Below are 21,520 nucleotides of genomic sequence, written 5' to 3' on the forward strand. Positions count from 1 at the left end.
ATAACAAAATGACATATTTGAAATACATAAGTAGTATGTATATGCATAGTCTCTCTTATTAATTTCAAGTCAAAGTACAAGAAAATATCTATTTTGAATACACATTTACATACAGATAATACATTTCAACAATGGTATGTCAGTGTCGGCAACATGTTCAGCTAGTGATGTTCATCTGTGGAGCAATAAACAGCACCCAGCACAAGTGTTCCCTGCACCATGTTTCAGTCCCAACCAGCTTCCTAATTAGTTATTCAAATATTTGTTCATTCGATACCTTGTGCAATAAGTTAAGGTCATCACAGTGGAAGAAAAAAAAAAAAAATCAGAATACATAGGATAGAGTAATAATATCAAGAGACACTCTGGAAGCTTGAGGAGTTACCAAAGTCAAAACAAGATAGTGCATACATAAGTGAGGACTATGACTCCTTGGAGATAATGTTCTAATGTTTAAACATGCAAAGACAAAATAAGGTGTAATGCTTTTGGACATGACATGCAAATTCATGACAAACTAAGAGAACCTATATGCTGATTCATAACAAACATTTATATTAAAAATAGACCCTGGTATAGTGAACATTGCACTCAAGTACTAATAATTGTCTTGTTATTTCTCATTATCATCCAAACATTACTATCATCCTGTTGTTTACTATTTTCCTTAAAAACAAACTGAAATTTCACTTAAATCTGAAACCACTTTCCTAACAAAGGTTTAACTTTGATATGCATCACCAACACTACAAATCATTATAATAGATACAAGTTATTTTGGCTTTCCCTTTGCTTCCAGTAAATCTCTTTTTTTTTTTCAATTACACATTCTTCTTTCTGCTTTTTTTAATAAACGTCACGTTTTCAAACTTTCTTAGAATTGGCATGAACCCCACAAATACCATGATAGCATTTCAGTGGTAATAAAGGTGAATAATAATGCTAATAACTGTAGAATTAAGTGAAGTAACTATACAAGTGATGTGTCATTAAAGGTAAACTCCCTAGCTTCTCTTCTTCCCATTGTCACAATCCCGGATCTGCCATACTATTTTCTCCTTACAAATTACCGAGGATCTAATGAACTAACTTACTGCGCAGCAAAGCGTGGTATGTTGCATCGCATAAACACAATCAGTGAGTGCCCGTGATCGTGGTTATACGATTCCCAAATTACTAAAAAAAATATTATACAAAAAAAGTATGCCATATAGCTCCGCGAGTAGTAAAGAATATCATGTAAATATTTACAGAATATATGTCACATGAAACCGCAATCATTAAAGAATGCTAACATATAAATGGTCACAATATACGCAACAACGCAACATAATAACACTTGTCAGGCCCCCAGGTGAGCGCGGGGTGGGCTGGGCTAGGTTGTGCGACTGACCTACTGAGGGCCAATATAGGCGCTGACCCTGAGTCGTCGGTCGTCCCTTCAGTACATTCTCCCGCCTTCAGGGTCATCCACAGGCGGCGGATAGGAAGGCATGGGGCTCAGTAGGGTAGGGTTGAGCAGAAACCTGTTATTATTATTTTTCTTAATACTTTCTTTCTCAATAGCTTATCATAGAAATGGCGATGCTAACCAATTCCATGCTGTATTGCTTCCATTCTGAAACAGTTTGGATTTTCAACGCACATGATCAAAGACTACAGGAATGATGTGTCCGGTGTTTTTCAAAATTGAGAATAAAGTCTTTATTGAACTTTTACTGAGGATAAGAAAAAAATAATAAATAAATAAATAATTCACAGTAAATCATATAAAATATTCGAGGACAGGCATGTAGAATGTGAGAAGGCGGTACACTTTTCGTCGCATTTTCCAGCAGGTAACATTGCGCAGTCTTATAACTACCACGTGTGTACGAACATATGTCGAACACACCCCCAGCATAAAGTATAGTCATCACCACCAACACTACCGCACACTTATGCAATACTTCACACCACCACGTGCCTGTTCACTCAGTTCCCACTTACCTGAAAATGACGCAACACTTGCCTACTGTCTGAGGTTACTCTCTCATTTTATTTAACTAGTGGCGACGAGGAAGAGTGTCCCGCCAACTCTCTTTGAAATGTTACCTCTAATACTCCGTTCTTACAAACGCTTTGAGGTATCACTGTAACTTCTTCAGTGTGAAAGAGCTGGTAACTCGTATTTTGATGGTCGTTTCTACCTTTTGAGGGCGCAGAATCCGTGTTAAACTATCACTAAATCAATCTTGAAAACTCCCAATAGCTTCCACAAGGTAGGGCGCAGGAACGTTTGAGAAAACATCCCTAGCCAAACTTTCTTCCATCCCCTGCTACTTATACTTGCTTGCTTACCGCACCATGCTATCATCCTACAGACACCATCATCACCTTCACCTCCGGGATACCTCCTTATTCCCCCCACTGTATCTGGTCAAGGGCAGTCTAATCAGCAAGATCTTATTCCTCATAAAACCTAGTCCGCGATGCTGTTACACGCCTCCCTTTTCCTTCTCTCCCTAACCTCGCACTATCTTCCCTCGGGCATCACCTTATACACACGTTAATACACACCTCTGTTTATCCATGACGAAGGTGAGAGTTTTAAGAAGAAATACCAACACGGAAATCAACATGACGGAAGCATTTCAGACAACAATGATAGGAGGAAAGTATTACATCTATTATTCCTTTCCCTGCTCTTCCTCCTGCCCCTCGCTTCCTTTCCCGATCTTCACCATGTCTTCGCGTTCGCACACACCATATGCGCTGCTGTGGCTGGCCTTATAACAGCCATACACAACCATAGTACTACACTACGTTCACTTAACTTTCTCTGCCCTCATAATACCACCGGTACCACATGCGCCTAACTTAGCATACGTTTACGGCAGGAACAAGTGTTTGAAAGTTTGCACAAGTTTTGAATTCAAGTGCATAAGGGTGATGAGTGATTCATATTCCTGCCCCACCCACCTCTCTCTCTCTCTCTCTCTCTCTCTCTCTCTTCTTGTGATTCATAAAGGTCATGCAGTGGTCCCAATGTCCTGTTTGTTATGGTTTCTTTGATCTTGGCTTTAACTTTCCCTCGTCACATTTAAATTGGGCCGTAAATTGATCTCTCCTCATACTTTTCCCCCCGTTTCTTTCTTATTTTTACTAGAATTTTCGGCCAGGTGCCGCATTATAGTTTTCCCGTTCTGCCCTTTGCCTCTGGTCACTATTGGGGCGTGAAACAGTTACTGTTCAACATAAAAAGCCAGGTTGACTCTGATCACGTGCAGTTTCGAATATGTGTGTGTGTGTGTGTGTGTGTGTGTGTGTGTGTGTGTGTGTGTGTGTGTGTGTGTGTAATTAACCACGGTCGTCTGATGGTCACCACGCCAGTCTTCCCCATTACGGAGCGAGCTCAGAGCTCATAGACCGATCTTCGGGTAGGACTGAGACCACAACACACTCCACACACCGGGAAAGCGAGGCCACAACCTCTCGAGTTATATCCCGTACCTATTTACTGCTAGGTGAACAGGGGCTACACAAGTGGTTTGCCCATTTGCTTCGCCGCTTTCCGGATTCGAACCCGGACCCTCTCGGTTGTAAGCCGAGCGTGCTAACCACTACACTACGCGGTGTGTGTGTGTGTGTGTGTGTGTGTGTGTGTGTGTGTGTGTGTGAGAGAGAGAGAGAGAGAGAGAGAGAGAGAGAGAGAGAGAGAGAGAGAGAGAGAGAGAGAGAGAGAGAGAGAGAGAGAGAGAGAGAGAGAGAGAGAGAGAGAGAGTATTTTGTAGAAGGGTTTCTCTTTTTTATCACTGGAAACGTGAGTAAAGTGTATTTCACCTCCATAAAAAGAGTTACACACCTTGGCAAACCATGTCACTTTCATTGGAGAGAGAGAGAGAGAGAGAGAGAGAGAGAGAGAGAGAGAGAGAGATCGGATGACCAGACAGAGATGCGTTCAACTAGTCTAGTATCATCAGGTACAAAGGGCAAAGTTTAGTCTATCACTGGGATGGAGAGATACAGACCAGACAGGATAAAAAAGAGAGGAGGTACGAGAGGTTAAGTAACAAGTGATGACTGTTAAAACCTCAAGTAGCTTTGTCTGTGCAGTTATTATTACAATATTGCCGGATCTGACAAACAAAACACGCATCTGAGCATAATATAGAATCCCAGTCATTAACATTCTATCTCTCGAGTGGACATCACTAATATTTGTTATAATACTAATTTTATATGCAAATTATACGGCTTCCTCTTTAATGGAGTGGATAGCCAAAGTTGTTTATTCTATCAGTTTTTCTAGAAAGTTTTTAATGTATGAAATACCCCTATATGGAGATGACCGATCATTTTACTGAATACTCGAATATCACTTTAGTATTATAATATTCTAACTTGTAAAAACGTTAGCCATTTGTACAGGTAGATATGACTTATATTCAAATGCCTTGTAAACATGTGCCATCCTTAAAACAGAAACTTGAGATTATTTCATATACGACTGTAGCTGCCAACCAATAAACAAAATAGTAACGAAAGACCATAACGTAAAAGAGGGAAAAGAGAGAGAGAAAAAAAAAAGCCTGATTAACATCGAGAGGAGAGGAGAGGAAAGAATAAAGAGAGCAGATAAATGAAGCAAAGATATACAGTAATGTTAATGTAAGGGACAACAATAGTAACAGCAACACAACAAAGAAACAGATCACGTTATCACCCATCATACAGGCATCCTTTTATCCATACAGGTATCTTGTGGCGGGGTGGAGTTCAAGATGGGGCAAGATAGTGGCATTATCTTTTTTTTTTTTAACACTGCTCATGCAACGTACCAGACAGAGCCAGCTGATAAGGGCAAGATGAAGACAGTGCAGCTATTCTTGTTTATCTGCCTTTAAATTGACTATCATGCACTTGTTACAGAGATAGAGGTACCGTGGATTTATATATTCCCAGACAAACATGACAACTTAATTCCTTTCCTTACACACAAGGCGAGAACGAAAAAAGTTGAAGGGAATAGAGGAAAAAAACAGACAAAAAATCAATCGGAAGTAAAGTGACAGAAGGGAGTGGGTGCGAGAAATGACTCAGAGCAATGACTCATACTGACTCCTCGTCCTATCCCGTCCTCCCCCCCCTTATAGCAGAGATCGAAGTCAGACGTGCATAACCCCTTCAGTACCAAGCTACATTTTCACATTCGTTCTGTTCACTATTTGGCAATTTTATACACCAAAAACATGTGGGGGACTGAAATAGTGAAGACTGGCCATTCATCTTCTCATCCCTATACATCCTTCTTAATGTAAACAAAACAATCCAATCAAACCCAGTATTGAAGGGGTTAATGGTGGATATGATACGTGCAGTGAAAAGGCCAGGTGCTGCAGTGACAGACGGAATGGTGATGACAGGCATGACCATAACAATACGTGCACAGTGATGGTGACAGTGCACAAAGATAATGCTGGTGGTGATGTAGTGGTCATTGTGGTGGTGGTGATGATACTGCGATGAAGTGTCGGTGGTGATGGTGGTGATGGTTTAGAATGCAAGACAGTACGTAGTGGGAGGCTGGTGGTGACGCAACTAAAGTAATAGTGAGGGTAACAATGATGGTGGAGAATTAGTAAGTGTCCTGGAGTACTACTGTTTTTGGGAGGAGGAGGAGGAGGAGGAGGAGGAGGAGGAGGAGAGAATGTTCCATGTAGCACAAGTCAGTCTACCTTAGCTAAACTAACATTGGTCAGGTGTGTGTGTGTGTGTGTGTGTGTGTGTGTGTGTGTGTGTGTGTGTGTGTGTGTGTGTGTGTGTGTGTAATAATAATAATAATAATAATAATAATAATAATAATAATAATAATATACGGTTTATTAATTTGGCAGTGCCACAAAAAAGTTTACACTGAAAATGTACAGGGGGGGAAATTAAAACAATGAAATCCTTAACCTAACTATGAATCTAACTTAACCAAGAATTAACTTATTGATTTAATTAATTTATTTATTTATGGCTCGCACCATAGTGGGCACCGTGCTAAGGTGGTACCTGTCAGTGCACGGTGCTCTTAAGGGCGCCACGTGTGTGTGTGTGTGTGTGTGTGTGTGTGTGTGTGTGTGTGTGTGTGTGTGTGTGTGTGTGTGTGTGTGTGTGTGTGTGTGTGTGTGTGTTGAACAGAAGGAAAAGAAGAAGGAAAAGAAGAAGAAGAAGAAGAAGAAGAAGAAGAAGAAGAAGAAGAAGAAGAAGAAGAAGAAGAAGAAAAAAAAAAATAAAGAAAAAGAAGAAGAAGAAGAAAAAGAAGACGATGAAGAAGAAGAAGAGGATGAAAGTGAGATGGGGCATTGAGGGATGGGGAAGGGAAAGGCTAGTAAGTAAAGGGAGGAAAGACGCAGAAAGTGGTAAGGTAGGTGAGGTGGTGAGGTAAGGTGGATAGGTGGTGTGGTGAAAGTGAGTGTGGAGAATGAGGAGGACGAGGAGAAAGGATGAGTAGGTGGAACGAAATGAAATGGAAGGAAAGACAGAGACGCAGGAGGAGGAGGAGGAGGAGGAGGAGGAGGAGGAGGAGGAGGAGAGAGAGAACACCAAGGACGAGGACGAGGAGTAGCACAGGTGAGAACAGAGGGAGGGGTCAAGAAAGTGTAGGTTAGAGAGAGGGAGAGAATTTCTAGGCATGCCCTTGAGGGAGGTCACTACGGAGGCTTTACAGGGTGCAGACTCAATACGCACTACCCAGCACACACACTCAGACAGGTGAAGGCCGGCGTAAGAAAGGATGGCTAAAAAAAGAAAGAGGACGATTGTAACAGGTATGGACTCTCTCTCTCTCTCTCTCTCTCTCTCTCTTCTAAAGTACACACACAGGCAAGCTTCCGTAACGCATCGGGTAAGGAAGGTCAAGGGAGAAGCGACTGCAGCAAGTACATTAGATCAGCACGGTACCATTACCCCCTTAAAATTACAACCTAGAAGGCAGGGATGCACTACGTTACCACCTTTACCTTTCAGCGCCAAGGAAATGCGTTGGGCGTCCTAACCTTGCCCCACAGGAGGGAAAGGAGGAGGGAGGGGGATGGCAGGAGAGGGGTCAGTCAAATAGGTTGCTTTTCTTCGCACAGTCAAGGTAAACGACTCAAGGGAAGAGCGTCAGGAATTAAAGAGGAAAAATTCTGCCAGGTGGGCGTAGCAACTTTGTATACAATCTAGCGGAAATGACCAACGGTGTGTGTGTGTGTGTGTTTCACTGTTTGATCTGCTGCAGTCTCTGACGAGACAGCCAGACGTTACCCTACGGAACGAGCTCAGAGCTCATTATTTCCGATCTTCGGATAGGCCTGAGACCAGGCACACACCACACACGGGGACAAGGTCACAACTTCTCGATTTACATCCCGTACCTACTCACTGCTAGGTGAACAGGGGCTACATGTGTAAGGAGACACCCAAATATCTCCACCCGGCCGGGGAATCAAACCCCGGTCCTCTGGCTTGTGAAGCCAGCGCTCTAACCACTGAGCTACCGGCCACGTGTGTAATTCACTGTTTGTTTGATCTGCTGCAGTCTCTGACGAGACAGCCAGACGTTACCCTACGGAGCGAGCTCAGAGCTCATTATTTCCGATCTTGGGATAGGTCTGAGACCAGGCACACACCACACACCGGGACAACAAGGTCACAACTCCTCGATTTACATCCCGTACCTACTCACTGCTAGGTGAACAGCACCTATAGGTGAACAGGGGCTACACGTGAAAGGAGACACACCCAAATATCTCCACCCGGCCGGGGAATCGAACCCCGATCATCTGGCTTGTGAAGCCAGCGCTCTAACCACTGAGCTACCGGGCCGTGTGTGTGTGTGTGTGTGTGTGTGTGTGTGTGTGTGTGTGTGAAAAAAAAAAAAAAAAAAAAAAAAAAAAACTGGATTATTCAGAATTGTCGTCACACTGACAGCAAGCAAACAAACACAGGAAGCTTCGTTACATAGTTGAGTTTATACTTGGCGCTCCTGCTGTCACCCTGTCAACGTATCCCCAATAGATCCCAAGACCTTTAATGGCGAACAGTACTTTCACAGCCTCACACTCTATCTTGCCTGCGTCACTCATGCATGAGACCACTCTTACTTAAAAGGCGGTGGTCGTGATGCTAGTAGTAGTAGTAGTAGTAGTAGTAGTAGTAGTAGTAGTAGTAGTAGTAGTAGTTTTACTATCGTTGAAGAAAAAAAAAAAGATGAAGACTAGGGAAGAACAGGAAATGGGAATACGAGAAGCAGGAAAAAGGGTGAGGAGGAAAGGAAGTATGAAAAACAGGAAAGACGGGAAGGAATACAATAACATAAAATAATACATGAAAAGAAGGTGAAGGTGAAAGAGAAAGAGTGAGGAGGAAGAGGCGATGTGCCGCTACATGAAGGCAAGGCAAATGGCAAATTGCATAGCTGTAAGGAAGTGGGAAGAAGTGGGACATCAGTCATGGTTTTGCATAAATAAACCGCCTGTGTGTTTGAACGACCTCTTCTAACTTGCTCCTTCCCGTCTTCCAAAACGCCTCCGCTACGCGTCTACCTCTTTGCCAACTCATATTGACGCCGCCCATCGCTCTGACGTCACCCATCACCCCACCATTGCTCACTCGCCTGGCAGTGCGTCACCGTGTCCTCCTCCAATCAGAAGCGCGGCTCTAGCACACGTCATGGCCACACACAGACCCGCCAGACTCAGACACATCAAAGGATCATGCTGGATCTCCATAGCATTACCCACACACCAATGTTCTGACCCCCACGCACGCCTTCTCATGTGAAACGGAGAAGTGTACATCGCCTACTTCAGTAAAAACGCAACAAATGGCGAAGAACACGAGGCTTTCTAACACCATCCCCTTCACCCAACACTACGTCATCATTGCTGTGTTAACCAATCACACGTCTACACACCTTACACGTCACAAATCACCCGACAATATAGTTTTATTCACCTACATACTACATACCCCTTTCTCTTACCTTCCCTTCCCCACGTTACCCAACAATACCACTTCATTGTAAATAGACCTTTCTCCTATCTTCCCTTCTCTATTTGCCAACAAATTAATCTTATCCTCCTATATGTCCCTTTTCTCTCTCCTTTATCTGTTAACCCCCACGAAGTCACATTACTCTACATATGATATCTCTTACTCCCCTCTAACCCTCTCCTCTGCTGTTATCTTTCCATCGCTTATCGGAGATCCTTATCACCATCACTCCATCTACCATACTATCACCTCACCTGTCTCTCCCTGATAAGAAAAATGCTTGTGTCACGTCTTATCAGTCGAATCTCTCAATTATATCACGTCAGGTAACTAAGGTGGCGAGGGTATCATCTCTTCAACCTTTATCTTGTATGTTAAAATTAATCCGATGACGGGACTCTAAAAGGTGTTATCTTTGAATACTTGACCTTTCTACAACACATTAAGGATTGGGTTTTCTAAAATCAAGCTTGAGAGAGAGAGAGAGAGAGAGAGAGAGAGAGAGAGAGAGAGAGAGAGAGAGAGAGAGAGAGATAATCAATATTAGAGAAATGAATAAATAAGAGGATGTCACTTCCTCTATCATCACGTCAGCATCCATCTACTGCACCATTACATAACATTAGACCACCGCCATCCCATTTATCCCTAGCACACACCATCCGCCCTGCCGCCATGGTCCCCACGTGGTCGCCACACCCTCGCGTACCGCCGCCAGGGTCGCTGGCATCCCATACAATAGCGAATGGAAGGCGGCGTGGTGACAAGTTAACCATACAGTTTTGTCTGAAGGAAGCATCTGTGTGTCGCAAGAAGGCGCATCTTGGGTTAACTCATCCAAGATAATAATATTTCGCAATGTTGATTGCAGGTGCTTGTTTGCATACTGCATGAGGACTTCGTGCATGTCATCCTTGTATTATTTGAACATTTCCTATTTGCAGGTGGATGCATGAGGTTGCTGGAATAATATCCTTGTGTAAACATTTTTTAGTGACACAGCTAAAATTTGGTCTTAGTAAACTCATGTTATTTTAAGGTATTGCATGCATCCTGGTTAAGTTGATGTGCGTGGGCAGCACCCGCTTCCTTCCCGCTCCCTCTCCCTCACCTAGCCAGCTATCACGCCGTCTCGCCTAGCCGCCTTACACTCAGCAGAGCACCACTACCACCATTCCCGATATCCCCCTGGTAACCGGCTACCGTTGCCAAGCTCTGCAGCCTCCATCGACGGAGCACCACTAAGGGCAAGGCTTAAGGGGTTCTTTCAGAGGCAGTCATGTTCCATATTTCTGTTTTTGTAGATCAATGAAGCCTCCTTCGTGAGCAAAGCAACGAATGATCTCTCTTTATCAACGCTTCCACATTCCCGCCATCTTTCCAGTTACTTAAAACTCTTCTCTCCATCACATCTTGGTACAACTAGCCAAATCGAAACGAGAAATGAATGAAGAAATAAGGAACTGCGAGGGATGGCACCCACAGACGATCCTTTCCATGGTAACCTCTTATGTAATTCTAAAATTATCAGAGTATTGCATCACACGTTATTGCTACATGTCACCAGAGCTCTTGTTTCAACCACCTCTAACACTTGCTACTATAATTGTACGAGACCACATGACTGCATATAAGCCACAAATAAATGACCTTAAGCGTCAAGGAGCCTGTTACATAATACAGGCGCTCATGAGCCTCGTTTGTCAATCGATCTTTATGTACAAAAGATCAAAAGACAGCTACAGAAGGAGATTCAACCGCCGGATGGAGCCCCCTTCACAGCAGACGGCAGACGCTCCTAACCGGCATCCAAACGTTCCTGGACGATACTTAAAGCTGATGTGTAAAAGAAGAGTGTGTTTAGGTCTATTCGGCGCGCGGGCTTCTGAGCAATGTTTCTTGATTTCGTCGTGGGCCAATGGACAGAATCGAGAGGGAAAGTCAGTCGGCACAGCTGCGTTGCATTCTCTACGTCATGATCGTGGCTCCCATGCAAATAATAGCGCTAGTGAACACAAACCTTCACCATTCCCCGCTCTGCTTGCTTCACAGCTGGCACGTGCGAGACAGGGCGAAGGTGGTAGAGTAAATAGGCTAAAAGACGTGATCATTTACAACATCCAAGATAGCAGTCACAGCACAAGAGACTTCCTGTAGTGCAAGTCGTGTTTCTGGTGACACTGTTAGCCATTCCGTATCGCTGCAGCTATGCCTCTAGTCCTGCCTACACTGGACACCAAGGCCATGCAACGAATATGAATATTAGTCTTCTTGCATTAAATATAGGTTTCCTGTATTTTTTCTTTTCTTCTCAATAGCTGACATTCCCGGCCTTGGATTGACTACAAAAATAAGTCTTACAGGATGTCACTATTAGAAATTTAAATGTTTCCGCGTCTTAGAAGTGTATCAACGGTGAAATCCACAAAGGTGATATACAAAACACATCTGTATAATCTGATGCCAATGCTTCAAAAGACGTGAAATAAATTAGCACACTGCCACCCACACTTTCCCTAACCCTCCCAAACCTGGTGATAATGTAGGACGCGAAACATGACTACAACACAATACGGTTTCTACTAACAATGTGTAACCGGTGGTAGCCCGCAGAGGGAAAGCGTGCCGACTCATCATTCCTTTTTGCCTCCTCCACGCGTCTCTACCCCCTTCCCTCCCACATCTTCACCTGCTGCTCTCTTCTCTCCGCCTTCACCACCTCCCCTTTACCACCACGCGCTACTGATGGTGATGAATGATGCTTACAGAGAGGTAAACCTTTGATCATGACTTATAAACACCAAGTAAATTTTGCTGACAGTCACTAGAGAAGCATTTCTTCTATACTGTAGTGAATGCAAGCAGCTTAATTCACATGGTCTTAAAGAAATAAACAACAGTCGTAACGCATAATAAAACGCAAATGATCACTCTGCTCACTTATCCCTAATGATATGATGGTAAGATCAACATAAGAGGGCTCCGATTTCACTAGTGTCATAATTTCGCTTGTTTACTTTTCGCATGGACTAAACAAGGTAGCTAATTATGATAACCAAACATTTCAACCTAACGATACGGTATATGCATAGATATAAATAGAGGAAGTAGATGAATATGTTATTAATAGTAAACGTTTAAGCACTGAAACGTTTGAAGTCAGCCACATAAAGGAGTTATTAGCGATTTTCTAAAATATGTGCAAAACGAGACAAAGTGAGTCATTTTCAAGGGCGATGAACCAAAGGCCTGAAGCGAGACAATAGGATGTTACTTTAGCCACAATGCGTGCCTCTCTCTCTTTCCTCCAGTGCATGACTTTACTATATGTGAACCGGCGCTATCACAGACAATCTTCTGCTTGAACAAGGCAGAAAAGCACTGTGCTGCAAATAATGTAATGCAAGGTAAGGAAGCACGATCGATGACAAGTACTACCACACCCAGAGTTTCTAGGGGACAGGGGACAGGGGACACACACACACACACACACACACACACACACACACACACACACACATACACACACACACGTCTAACGGATATGGAGAAAAGATAAAATCCTCTGTATACAGGGAAAAATCACATTCACTGTATTCTTCACTCATATCCCTCAAATGTCACTTCACGTTGAGATTAAGGCAAAGTTGACAGACAAATGCGAAGAATACCAACACACACACACACACACACACACACACACACACACACAACAATAATCACCTGGGTCCCGGGATGCAGACGGAGTATCTAAAGCCGTATTGGTTGAGGACGTAGAGTAATTCAGGAGCACTTCGGTAAGCTCCCCAGATGGAAAAGAGCGCCAGGAAGACGTTCCACATGAAGAGAGGAATGCGGAGCTCAAATCGAGGGCGGTACTGCATATAAAGTTGGCCGCAGTATATTACGATCATGTAGGCGCCGATGTAGTAAAAACACATCATCCAGTTTTCTTTCATCCATTGTCGCTTTTCCAAGGTGTCAAAGTCCTCCTCGAACTTGAAGACATAGGAATAATTTGGCATGGTGACCGACTCCATGGTTGGTTTCTTGGTAGCGGCTAGGCTTGCTTGGATTTCACTTGGTCAACAGCGACACACAGACTGGTTGACACACGACACGCTCAAACACCGGACTGATGCGGAATGAAGGGCTGGGAGGTAACGACTGATGGTGGCGGAGAGGAAACGCGTGGTTTTTTGAGGAGTGAGCGGGCGCCGGTCCCTCCCTCGCCGTGTGCCGCCGCTGACAGCCGCTCGCAGCAGACGACGCCCGCCACCAACCTCTCGCTCCCTCACACCTCTAGTCATACTCTTCTAAACACATTCACTACGCTTTTCTACGTAAACACAACCTAGATGAGCAATCATCATAGCATCCTAAGTACACCAAAATTACGTATCTTTCACTTTCACTTATTACTGATAGAATATCGTAACGATAAGTTGACTTTTAAGCACATGTTCCAATACTATTGATTCCGAACACATTCCGAGAGGCGGGGCGGGAGCGTAGATGCCATATGGTGGGCTTTTGTTTTATTCAAAGTGAATGATCTATGCTTGCCTCCAGCCACCAGTACACTCACCAGTCATGATTCTGCTTCCCAAATCAGCGGCTAGAGCAATGCATCCATAGCATATACAAGCTTTCATTAACGAGCTACCTGTTGATGATGAGGACCCGCGGGATGAAAGGTGTGCCAAGGCTAACTACTACACTGCCTTAACAAACTGACCATGGATAAGGTTTTTTTCTCTCTTTCTCTTTCTCTCTCTCTCCCTTACTTAATTTAGCCTTTTTACTTTTCAGCCAAGCCATAATATATTCAGGTATCGAGTGAATGACGATCTTCAAAACAGTTGGGTAGTCATTACGTAAGACTGCCGGTGTCTATTTGTATGCGGGTTGCAGGTGCCGGCAAATCCCTTAGTACCTTTCTATCTGTAATTTCTGGAGAAGTAAGCAAAGGCACTGATAAGCGAATAGAGTAATAGTCACGGTATAATTCCATCATGCAGCTACGTCACCTCTTATATAAAAACCTTACCAGACGCTCCTGTTGAACTTAATTTACTATTTCAACGAGAGAGAGAGAGAGAGAGAGAGAGAGAGAGAGCATACATCCTGATTTCCTGGTAAGCTCCACAAAGTTTGATAAATCACTGAATAAAGCTATCAGTTGAAACATCTCTGGCTTTCATGCCAATATCAGATAAATGTGATAGATTCAAAATTTTTATTGAGTTTGCCATACCATAATCGCTATCTGAGGGCTCATCCATTTTCGTCACTAATATGAAAAAGAGGGAATCTCTCTCTCTCTCTCTCTCTCTCTCTCTCTCTCTCTCTCTCTGTTGAAACAGTCATAATATTTACCTCTTTTTCAATAACATCACGGCATCTTTCCATATATTTCAATAATATACTTTGGTTGAGGTAATAGTTATTTATGGCTAACACTTTCCTCTGTGCATTTTCTGTATGTGGTCTAGAATCTGTTACACATCCAACCTGTAGTTCTACGCAGATATATTCTAGTTTTTGTATCATTACAAATATGGACAAATATTGTTACCTAACTGGATTGTCTTGAAATCTTGTGAAATATAGCTTTGGCGTAATAAGCGTAGAGAGAGAGAGAGAGAGAGAGAGAGAGAGAGAGTGTGTGTGTGTGTGTGTGTGTGTGTTAATGTAATAGACGATCGCGGACAGACAAGGTCAAACTTTTGCCATTCATCTGCACACACACACACACACACACACACACACACACACACACACACACACACACACACACACACACACACACACCTGCTGAGACTCCGTCCATGGTAAGTTAAGGGCGGGGACTTGACCTGACTATTGTCTGTCTGTGTCTCGCTACCGTGTTCTATTTATACTTCTTAATGCACATACTTCGCTCGTCCCCAGTGACCTTGGCTTCCCGCGGGAGAGAAGACCCATGGATGAGAGACAAGATTCACAAGACCCACGCTACATCATTAAATGTATTTTGTGGGTAAAACAGGTAAATAGGTAGGAGCACACACACACACACACACACACACACACACACACACACACACACTCTCTCTCTCTCTCTCTCTCTCTCTCTCTCTCTCTCTCTCTCTCTCTCTCTCTCTCTCCCCTTTATTTTGATATTTATATACTTTTTATTTATTCATTTTTTTCTAAATTTTAGCCATCCTTCTTGACACATGGCAGCAAAGAAAAAAGTTGGTCAGTGCAACAGTTCCTATGAAAAACTCATCGTAATAAATGCATAAACGGACATTTCAAGCGAATATCAAAGACAACATAAAAACATTATTAGTAGCTTGCAATCAATACAAAAACAATGCATAAAAAAATCTCGTTCAACCTCCAGACTCGACAGATTGAAAAAAAAAAAAAAAATCTATGAGTCAGGGAAATCAAAGTGATAATGCAATTATTTCCTTCTAACAGCTGCAATTCGAAAACGTAGCTGAGAACGCAAGACATTTATAACTTATCAAGTGACACATTTGGAAAAATTCTTCATCTCCCTCCCTGTGGTTGTTTGGTATTCATTAAGTCTCCATGAAGTCAACAATTTAGTAAGTAGGCTAAACTATTAACATAACATACCTTCATCTCTTCTGCCAGTGATTGTCCAGGTTCCATATTTTTAAAGATTCATGAAGTAAAAATAATGATATGTCAATTACCGTAGGCTAATAGGCTAATTATATATTGAATACAAGTCATAGGTACTAGTAGATTCAGTATATATATATATATATATATATATATATATATATATATATATATATATATATATATATATATATATATATATATATAAAGAAAAAACGCAGTTTACTCAACGGAGAACATAACCATCAGTACTTAATGTAGGAGAGACAATATCCTAGAAAATACTCTTAAGGATAGAGAGAAATATTATCTTGAAAAAAGTTGTTGATTTTGACCTCCAAGTTACGAACTGAGTATAGAAAGTTGACAAGAGTTTTTTCGTCAGGAAAGTAACATGAGATGAGGTTATCTTGAGGTTATCTGAGTTACTGAGTATGTGAGTGCATAGCAACAGCCGATTGAGTTTTTTTGTTTTTCCATTAGAATGGTGAACTCATCATATCAAACACTAGATAGGAAGATAAAACGATAAAGTAATGAAAACGGTGAATTGTTTACTTTATAATAATCTGGTTAAAAGCGAAAAGGAAACATCATGATTTTTTCTACCTTTCAATAGAAGGTAAACAGGTTAGGAGTGGCGGGAATCGGTTTGAATATTATAAATTTGAGGTCAGGAGACGAGTGCAGGAACAGGTTCACACACAGGACAGTGGATGAATGGAACAGGTTTGGCAGCCTCGTGGTAGTGGTGAGGACGAATGCTCGTATCTGGAGTTTTCACCAAGCACTGGAGAAATTCAAGGATAGCGATGAAGACTGGCGGGTAAACACAAATAGTTACAATGCACACAAAATGTTTATTTCTGTGGGACGAGTTGTCGTGTTCTTTTGTGACATGTAGTCGTGTGAACAAGGGCACCAGGTAGTGGGCGATGACGGACGGGCAAATATTTATTGTTATTATATAAACTTATCTATACGTTTACCTCATTTAATTTATTTATTCGAACTTATTTTTTTTCTTTTCTTATTTGTTCAGGTTTCAAGAACTAAATACCTTGAATTGATTAAATGAAAATAAATTTCATATCTCAGGTGGTTTTGCTATATGCTGGATGCTGTATGCTAAAACTCCTCTTGAAAAGAAGCACCGTCATTAGATAATTATAAAGATATGCATAAAAAAAAAAAATCAAATTATAGGGTTACCCTTAAAACAAGTTTTCTTTCTTTGAATAGAAAACAGCGTCTAACATGGAAAACTATAATATTACTCCTACCATTTTGCCTTACAAACTACCGTAACTCCATATCCTTTGATAAAACTGTTAATGAAAAGCGACATGCTTTTTAAAGTAAAGGAAGAAACTGAAAGTATTTTAATATTAGACGCAAGATAAAAAAAAAAAAAGATCCAAATCAATGACTGTCCTCACTTGACACGTACAGTACATAATTCCTTTTACAAACTAACCAGCAGATAAGAAAAAAATAAATAAATAAAAAGAATGCTGATTAATGGGCAACAAACAAATAAATCTGCGTACCATTTTGTAAACAGTTTAAGAAATCGAACTCTGTGGTCCTGATTTTGTGGATTCGTGACGAGGGATCGACGGCCTGCCAGTGGTTTATTGATCAAGGGGTTCCACTGTCCACACTGCGGCTTCTTTTCTCTAAGTGAAGAAGGCGCGTTAGCTGCTTAGAGTGGTTAACCTCTTCAGTACTGGAACGCATTTTTTTACCATGAGTTTTGGGTATGATTGAACGATTTCATTTAGATTAAGAAAGGTCTAGGAAGGTCAGCAGAAGATCAATGGCCACAGTCTTCACTGTTTTAATCCCCACATAAGTATCTGAAGCTGTATAAAATCACCAAATTGTAAGGAGAATGAATATGAAAACGCGTCTTAGTTCTGAAGGGGTTAAGGGAGATTAGTGCGTCGGGTTGGCGGGAGGGACTGTCTGACTCATTTCTCCTTTCGCTGCTGATGTCTACGGAAACTGAAGAGAGAGCTGGTAATGGGGAAAAGAATAAACAAATAACTAAAATAAATCAATTGAAAAAAAAGTAAAAACATGCCTCAATAACACTGGAAATAACGATTCTAATTAAAAGAAAGGGTGGGAGATTACGATGAAGAAGGCACACTCGTAAGGCACAGGGGACGGCGGTGCTTGTCTGGACCCTTTGATACCCAGAGACGGGGGACGGTGGTAATAGCGAGGGGAGGCGCGGCGGCATGTTACGTCACAGAGCGGGGTGCAGCTGTCTGTCTAACTGATGTCTGAGTCTGCGTCACTGGGGGTGCATTTATTAGTTCCCGTTAAGGTCGTGGTATTGAGGCCAATTCAGTGACTAATCGAACTTTTTGCTTGTGGTAAGAAGTGTTTATAAATGGTCGAGAATAGGAAATTACTTAGTGATTGGTGATGAAGATGATGGTAATAGTAATGGTCAAATGTAGCAATGATGATAGTGGTCATTTGTAGGGCAGTGGTGTACCTTCAAATGTGGACCTCATTATTGATTTTCTCCGTGTCATTCCTTCTTGACGGACTCCACCACCTTCGTCTACGCTCTCTCTCTCTCTCTCTCTCTCTCTCTCTCTCTCTCTCTCTCTTTCTCTCTGATCAAACTTTCATCTACAGAAAGAGAGGAAAAAAAAGCGAAAAAAAAGAAGAAAAAAGATTAATGAACCGCTAACACACTGCACGCATTGAAAACTTAACTGTGTCACTATGACCAGGAAAAGAAAGACACCTGGCAGAAAAAAAAGTAAAACCCACCATTAGGAAAAGAGAAAGAAAGCCAAAACCACCACCATTAAGATTTTTCGCCTCTACAAGGGAGCTCTCTTGCTCTGCTGTACAAAAACAAAAGACGGTCTTCCAGTTCTCCCCCTTCTGGCAGCCCGTGCATGGCTGACCCGAGTCTATAGGTACAACATGCAAAACCTGTTCCGGCGAGTCATTGTTTCTTCATTCACACAACTCCTATAGACAGAATGAGTCGCCGGCGTTACATTTACCGAGTAGGGATGGGGGATGGATGGCAGATGGGATGAGGAGGAGGAGGAGGAGGAGGAGGAGGAGGAGGAGGAGGATGCAGGTGCTGTTGATAGGCGTGAGATAAGTGGAGCTGAGGTAAGGAAAAGGTGGGTTAGGAGGAGGAGGAGGAGAAGGAAGAGGACGGCTACCACAACGATGACAAGATTGATTTTTCTTTACGTAGAAGAAAAAAAAAAATCAATAGCTACAAAGAAGGCTAACAGAAAGAAGTCTCCTCATTACCAGTTTCTAATGAAATAACTAACGAGAGAAAGCACAATGCAGGGACAAGCAATTCATGAAGTGTTTCGATTCTCTTCCCTTTAAAGGAGTTCAGATGATAATAAGCCGAGGAAAAGAAGAGAAAATGAAGCAGCAATTCCTGTTGAACGGTGAAAGCAGATAAACGGTGGTTGCTATTTCTATTAATGGAGTTTGAATAAGAATTGGAATGAATATTAGAAAGTCTTCGATATCAAAAGAGGTCAAGGGGAAAGAGCGAAAGCATGCACTTGCCATATAAACAAACACAAAGCATGCATGTAAACAAAAACTGAACAAAAATGGAAACAAAAACATGGGAAATCGCTAACCAAAAGTGTTGAAGAAAGCTATGAGCATTTGATTTATTTATAAATGATTTGAAAGTCATATGTATAGTGGAGAATTTAAGTTATTTTTCATATTCTGGAAAGGTGAAGGAGGAAGTGGTGCAGGAATAGGTGCGGAGGCGGGAGAGGTGGAAAAGTCAGGATAGGAGAGGGAAGAGGTTGGGTTCCGGATGTGGCAACACTGATATCGGCAGGGTGGTGATGGTGGTGGTGGTTTCTCCTTCTGGAAATACTTAAAGCTAAACATTGCGTCCCATCCCCAGCCGTATATTGACTTGTGCCGCGCCAGTTGAAGAGACTGTTACTGTTGCTTATGTATTACTATTTTCCTCCTTCTCCTGCTATTTTTCTAGTGCCGCTGCTGATACTAAAAAAATAATGTTAATAAACTTATATTGATAAACTGCAAAGATCATTCGTGTCAATAAGAGTGACTACAAACACACACGTCGTTTCCTGATAGACAAAAGTAAAGAAAGCTAAATAAACATCCTAAATCAATAAAAATAATCATAATGTACAACGATGATGATGGCAATGATTTTGATGATTTTCTTCTAGCTTTCCATTCTTCTCAAACAGCGAAATCACGTTGCCTACAGTTACATAAACAGTCACCTTTTCTTTGCGAAGTAAACATGGTTACAGGGAGAAAGGAGACAAGTGAAAAGAGACAACGAGATTCGAACCCCAGACCTTAAGGCTACGAGCTGAAAGTACTAACCCATATACCACGAGACTGCTAATATCTACAAATAATAGAGAAAGATGAAGAGGGTTCAGTAAATATAACAATGCGCTCCACGATCCCCCTAACTATCCCAATCCCCGCATCCCACGACACAATTGATCAGGTGGTACACGGTACGATGATGTAAAGTCACCGTCACGTCAGAATTCAATTTTAAAGACCAGCATGGCTTCGTGGAGGGTCATCCTTATATAAACACAACAGCATTTTTCTAGATCATTTATCAATTATTTATCATTATACATACTTATTTATTATTATCTATTTTTTTCATTCTTAACGCGAAGAGTATCCCTGTACACTGTAGTAAACACGTTTAACCTTGGACATCACCCCTGACGAGAAGGAAAATTTGCGTGGTGTTCCTCATTATTCGTTGGCGTTGAAGGAAAGAAAAAACAAATCCGATAACACATTTCTTGCAACTTCAGATTGAGACTTGTAAGCGAAGTGATATCATTACTGAACTGGTTTTAAATTGAATACTGCACGTCAGACCACATGATGTTCGTGGTTACACAGAAGAGACCATGCCTAGGAGTGCTCATCTATATTGCTATTCATGTCCTGGAATATATACACTCTTGCATTCTTTTGAAAAATACAAGTTCACGGAGACGGGAGAGTGCCGTGCCTGATTTTGATCTCTGACGTCATAACCAAACGCTTCCAGACACTCTGCAGCAGCACGTGGCTGCGTCTGACACAGTGAATGTGTTAACAAAACGCATTTGTACTTTGGCTGGTCATGAACGCATTATTAGTATAGGCGCTTGCTGGCGTTTGCCTGTCAAGATATGCCTCCAGTGTCTATGGAAATGAACAAATTAAATGAAATAAATGAATGAATAAATACATCAAGCTATTGTTGAGACGAATCACTTCCCTGGACACACACACACACACACACACACACACACACACACACACACACACGAGATATGAGCGACAACGAACGGATATTCTGCGATAACGAACACTATGCTGCGAAAGCTCCCTGTTTTTACATAAAAGTATGTGATAGTGTCACTCATCACAAAACCATACTAAGTGAAAATAATGTAGAAAAAGAGAAAAGAAGTTGTCTACCATCCAACTGGAATAAAAATGAAAAAAAGGCAAACTTTCATATCATAGAAAAAAACAAAATATCAACATTCCAAGCATAAGTAATTGATATTGACCAAGAAAACTTTGCAAAAAAAGGTAGAAATAAAAGCCACTATTCATATACGTCAAGCTGGAAGCGCAACTCCCTGATTGCTGCCTTGGTCTAGCAAACTGTGATGCTTCTAAAGGAATCCGCAACACTGCTGAGGCGGGGGTGTTACCAGGACTTGTTTGCTGAATCAGATTTCTACTCCAACACTGCTCCTCTTCCTCCCACTTGCTCCACTTCTCCTCCTCCTTTACCCCCATTCATTATCTTCTTTTTCCCTCTCCTCTTAGTGTTTTT

The 21,520-nt window shown here is 41.9% G+C and overlaps 1 protein-coding gene across 3 annotated transcripts in view; it reads right to left on the reverse strand.

Moving 5' to 3' along the window:
* The window catches only part of LOC123519217 (elongation of very long chain fatty acids protein 6-like), a 45,971-nt gene that overhangs the window by 4,059 nt on the left and 20,392 nt on the right, over positions 1-21,520 (reverse strand). Inside the window, exon 1 of one of the 3 annotated variants that reach the window (XM_045280334.1) lies at positions 12,730-13,276. The exons of the other annotated variants lie outside the window; for them this stretch is intronic. Within the exon in view, the coding sequence (XP_045136269.1) occupies positions 12,730-13,046 (317 nt within the window). The 5' untranslated portion in view covers positions 13,047-13,276. Of the gene's footprint in view, positions 1-12,729; positions 13,277-21,520 lie in introns of those variants that run through there. 3 annotated transcript variants of the gene reach the window in all.

This window comes from Portunus trituberculatus, chromosome 45 (genome assembly GCF_017591435.1).
Source record: "Portunus trituberculatus isolate SZX2019 chromosome 45, ASM1759143v1, whole genome shotgun sequence".
In the NCBI taxonomy this organism is placed as follows: domain Eukaryota; kingdom Metazoa; phylum Arthropoda; class Malacostraca; order Decapoda; family Portunidae; genus Portunus; species Portunus trituberculatus.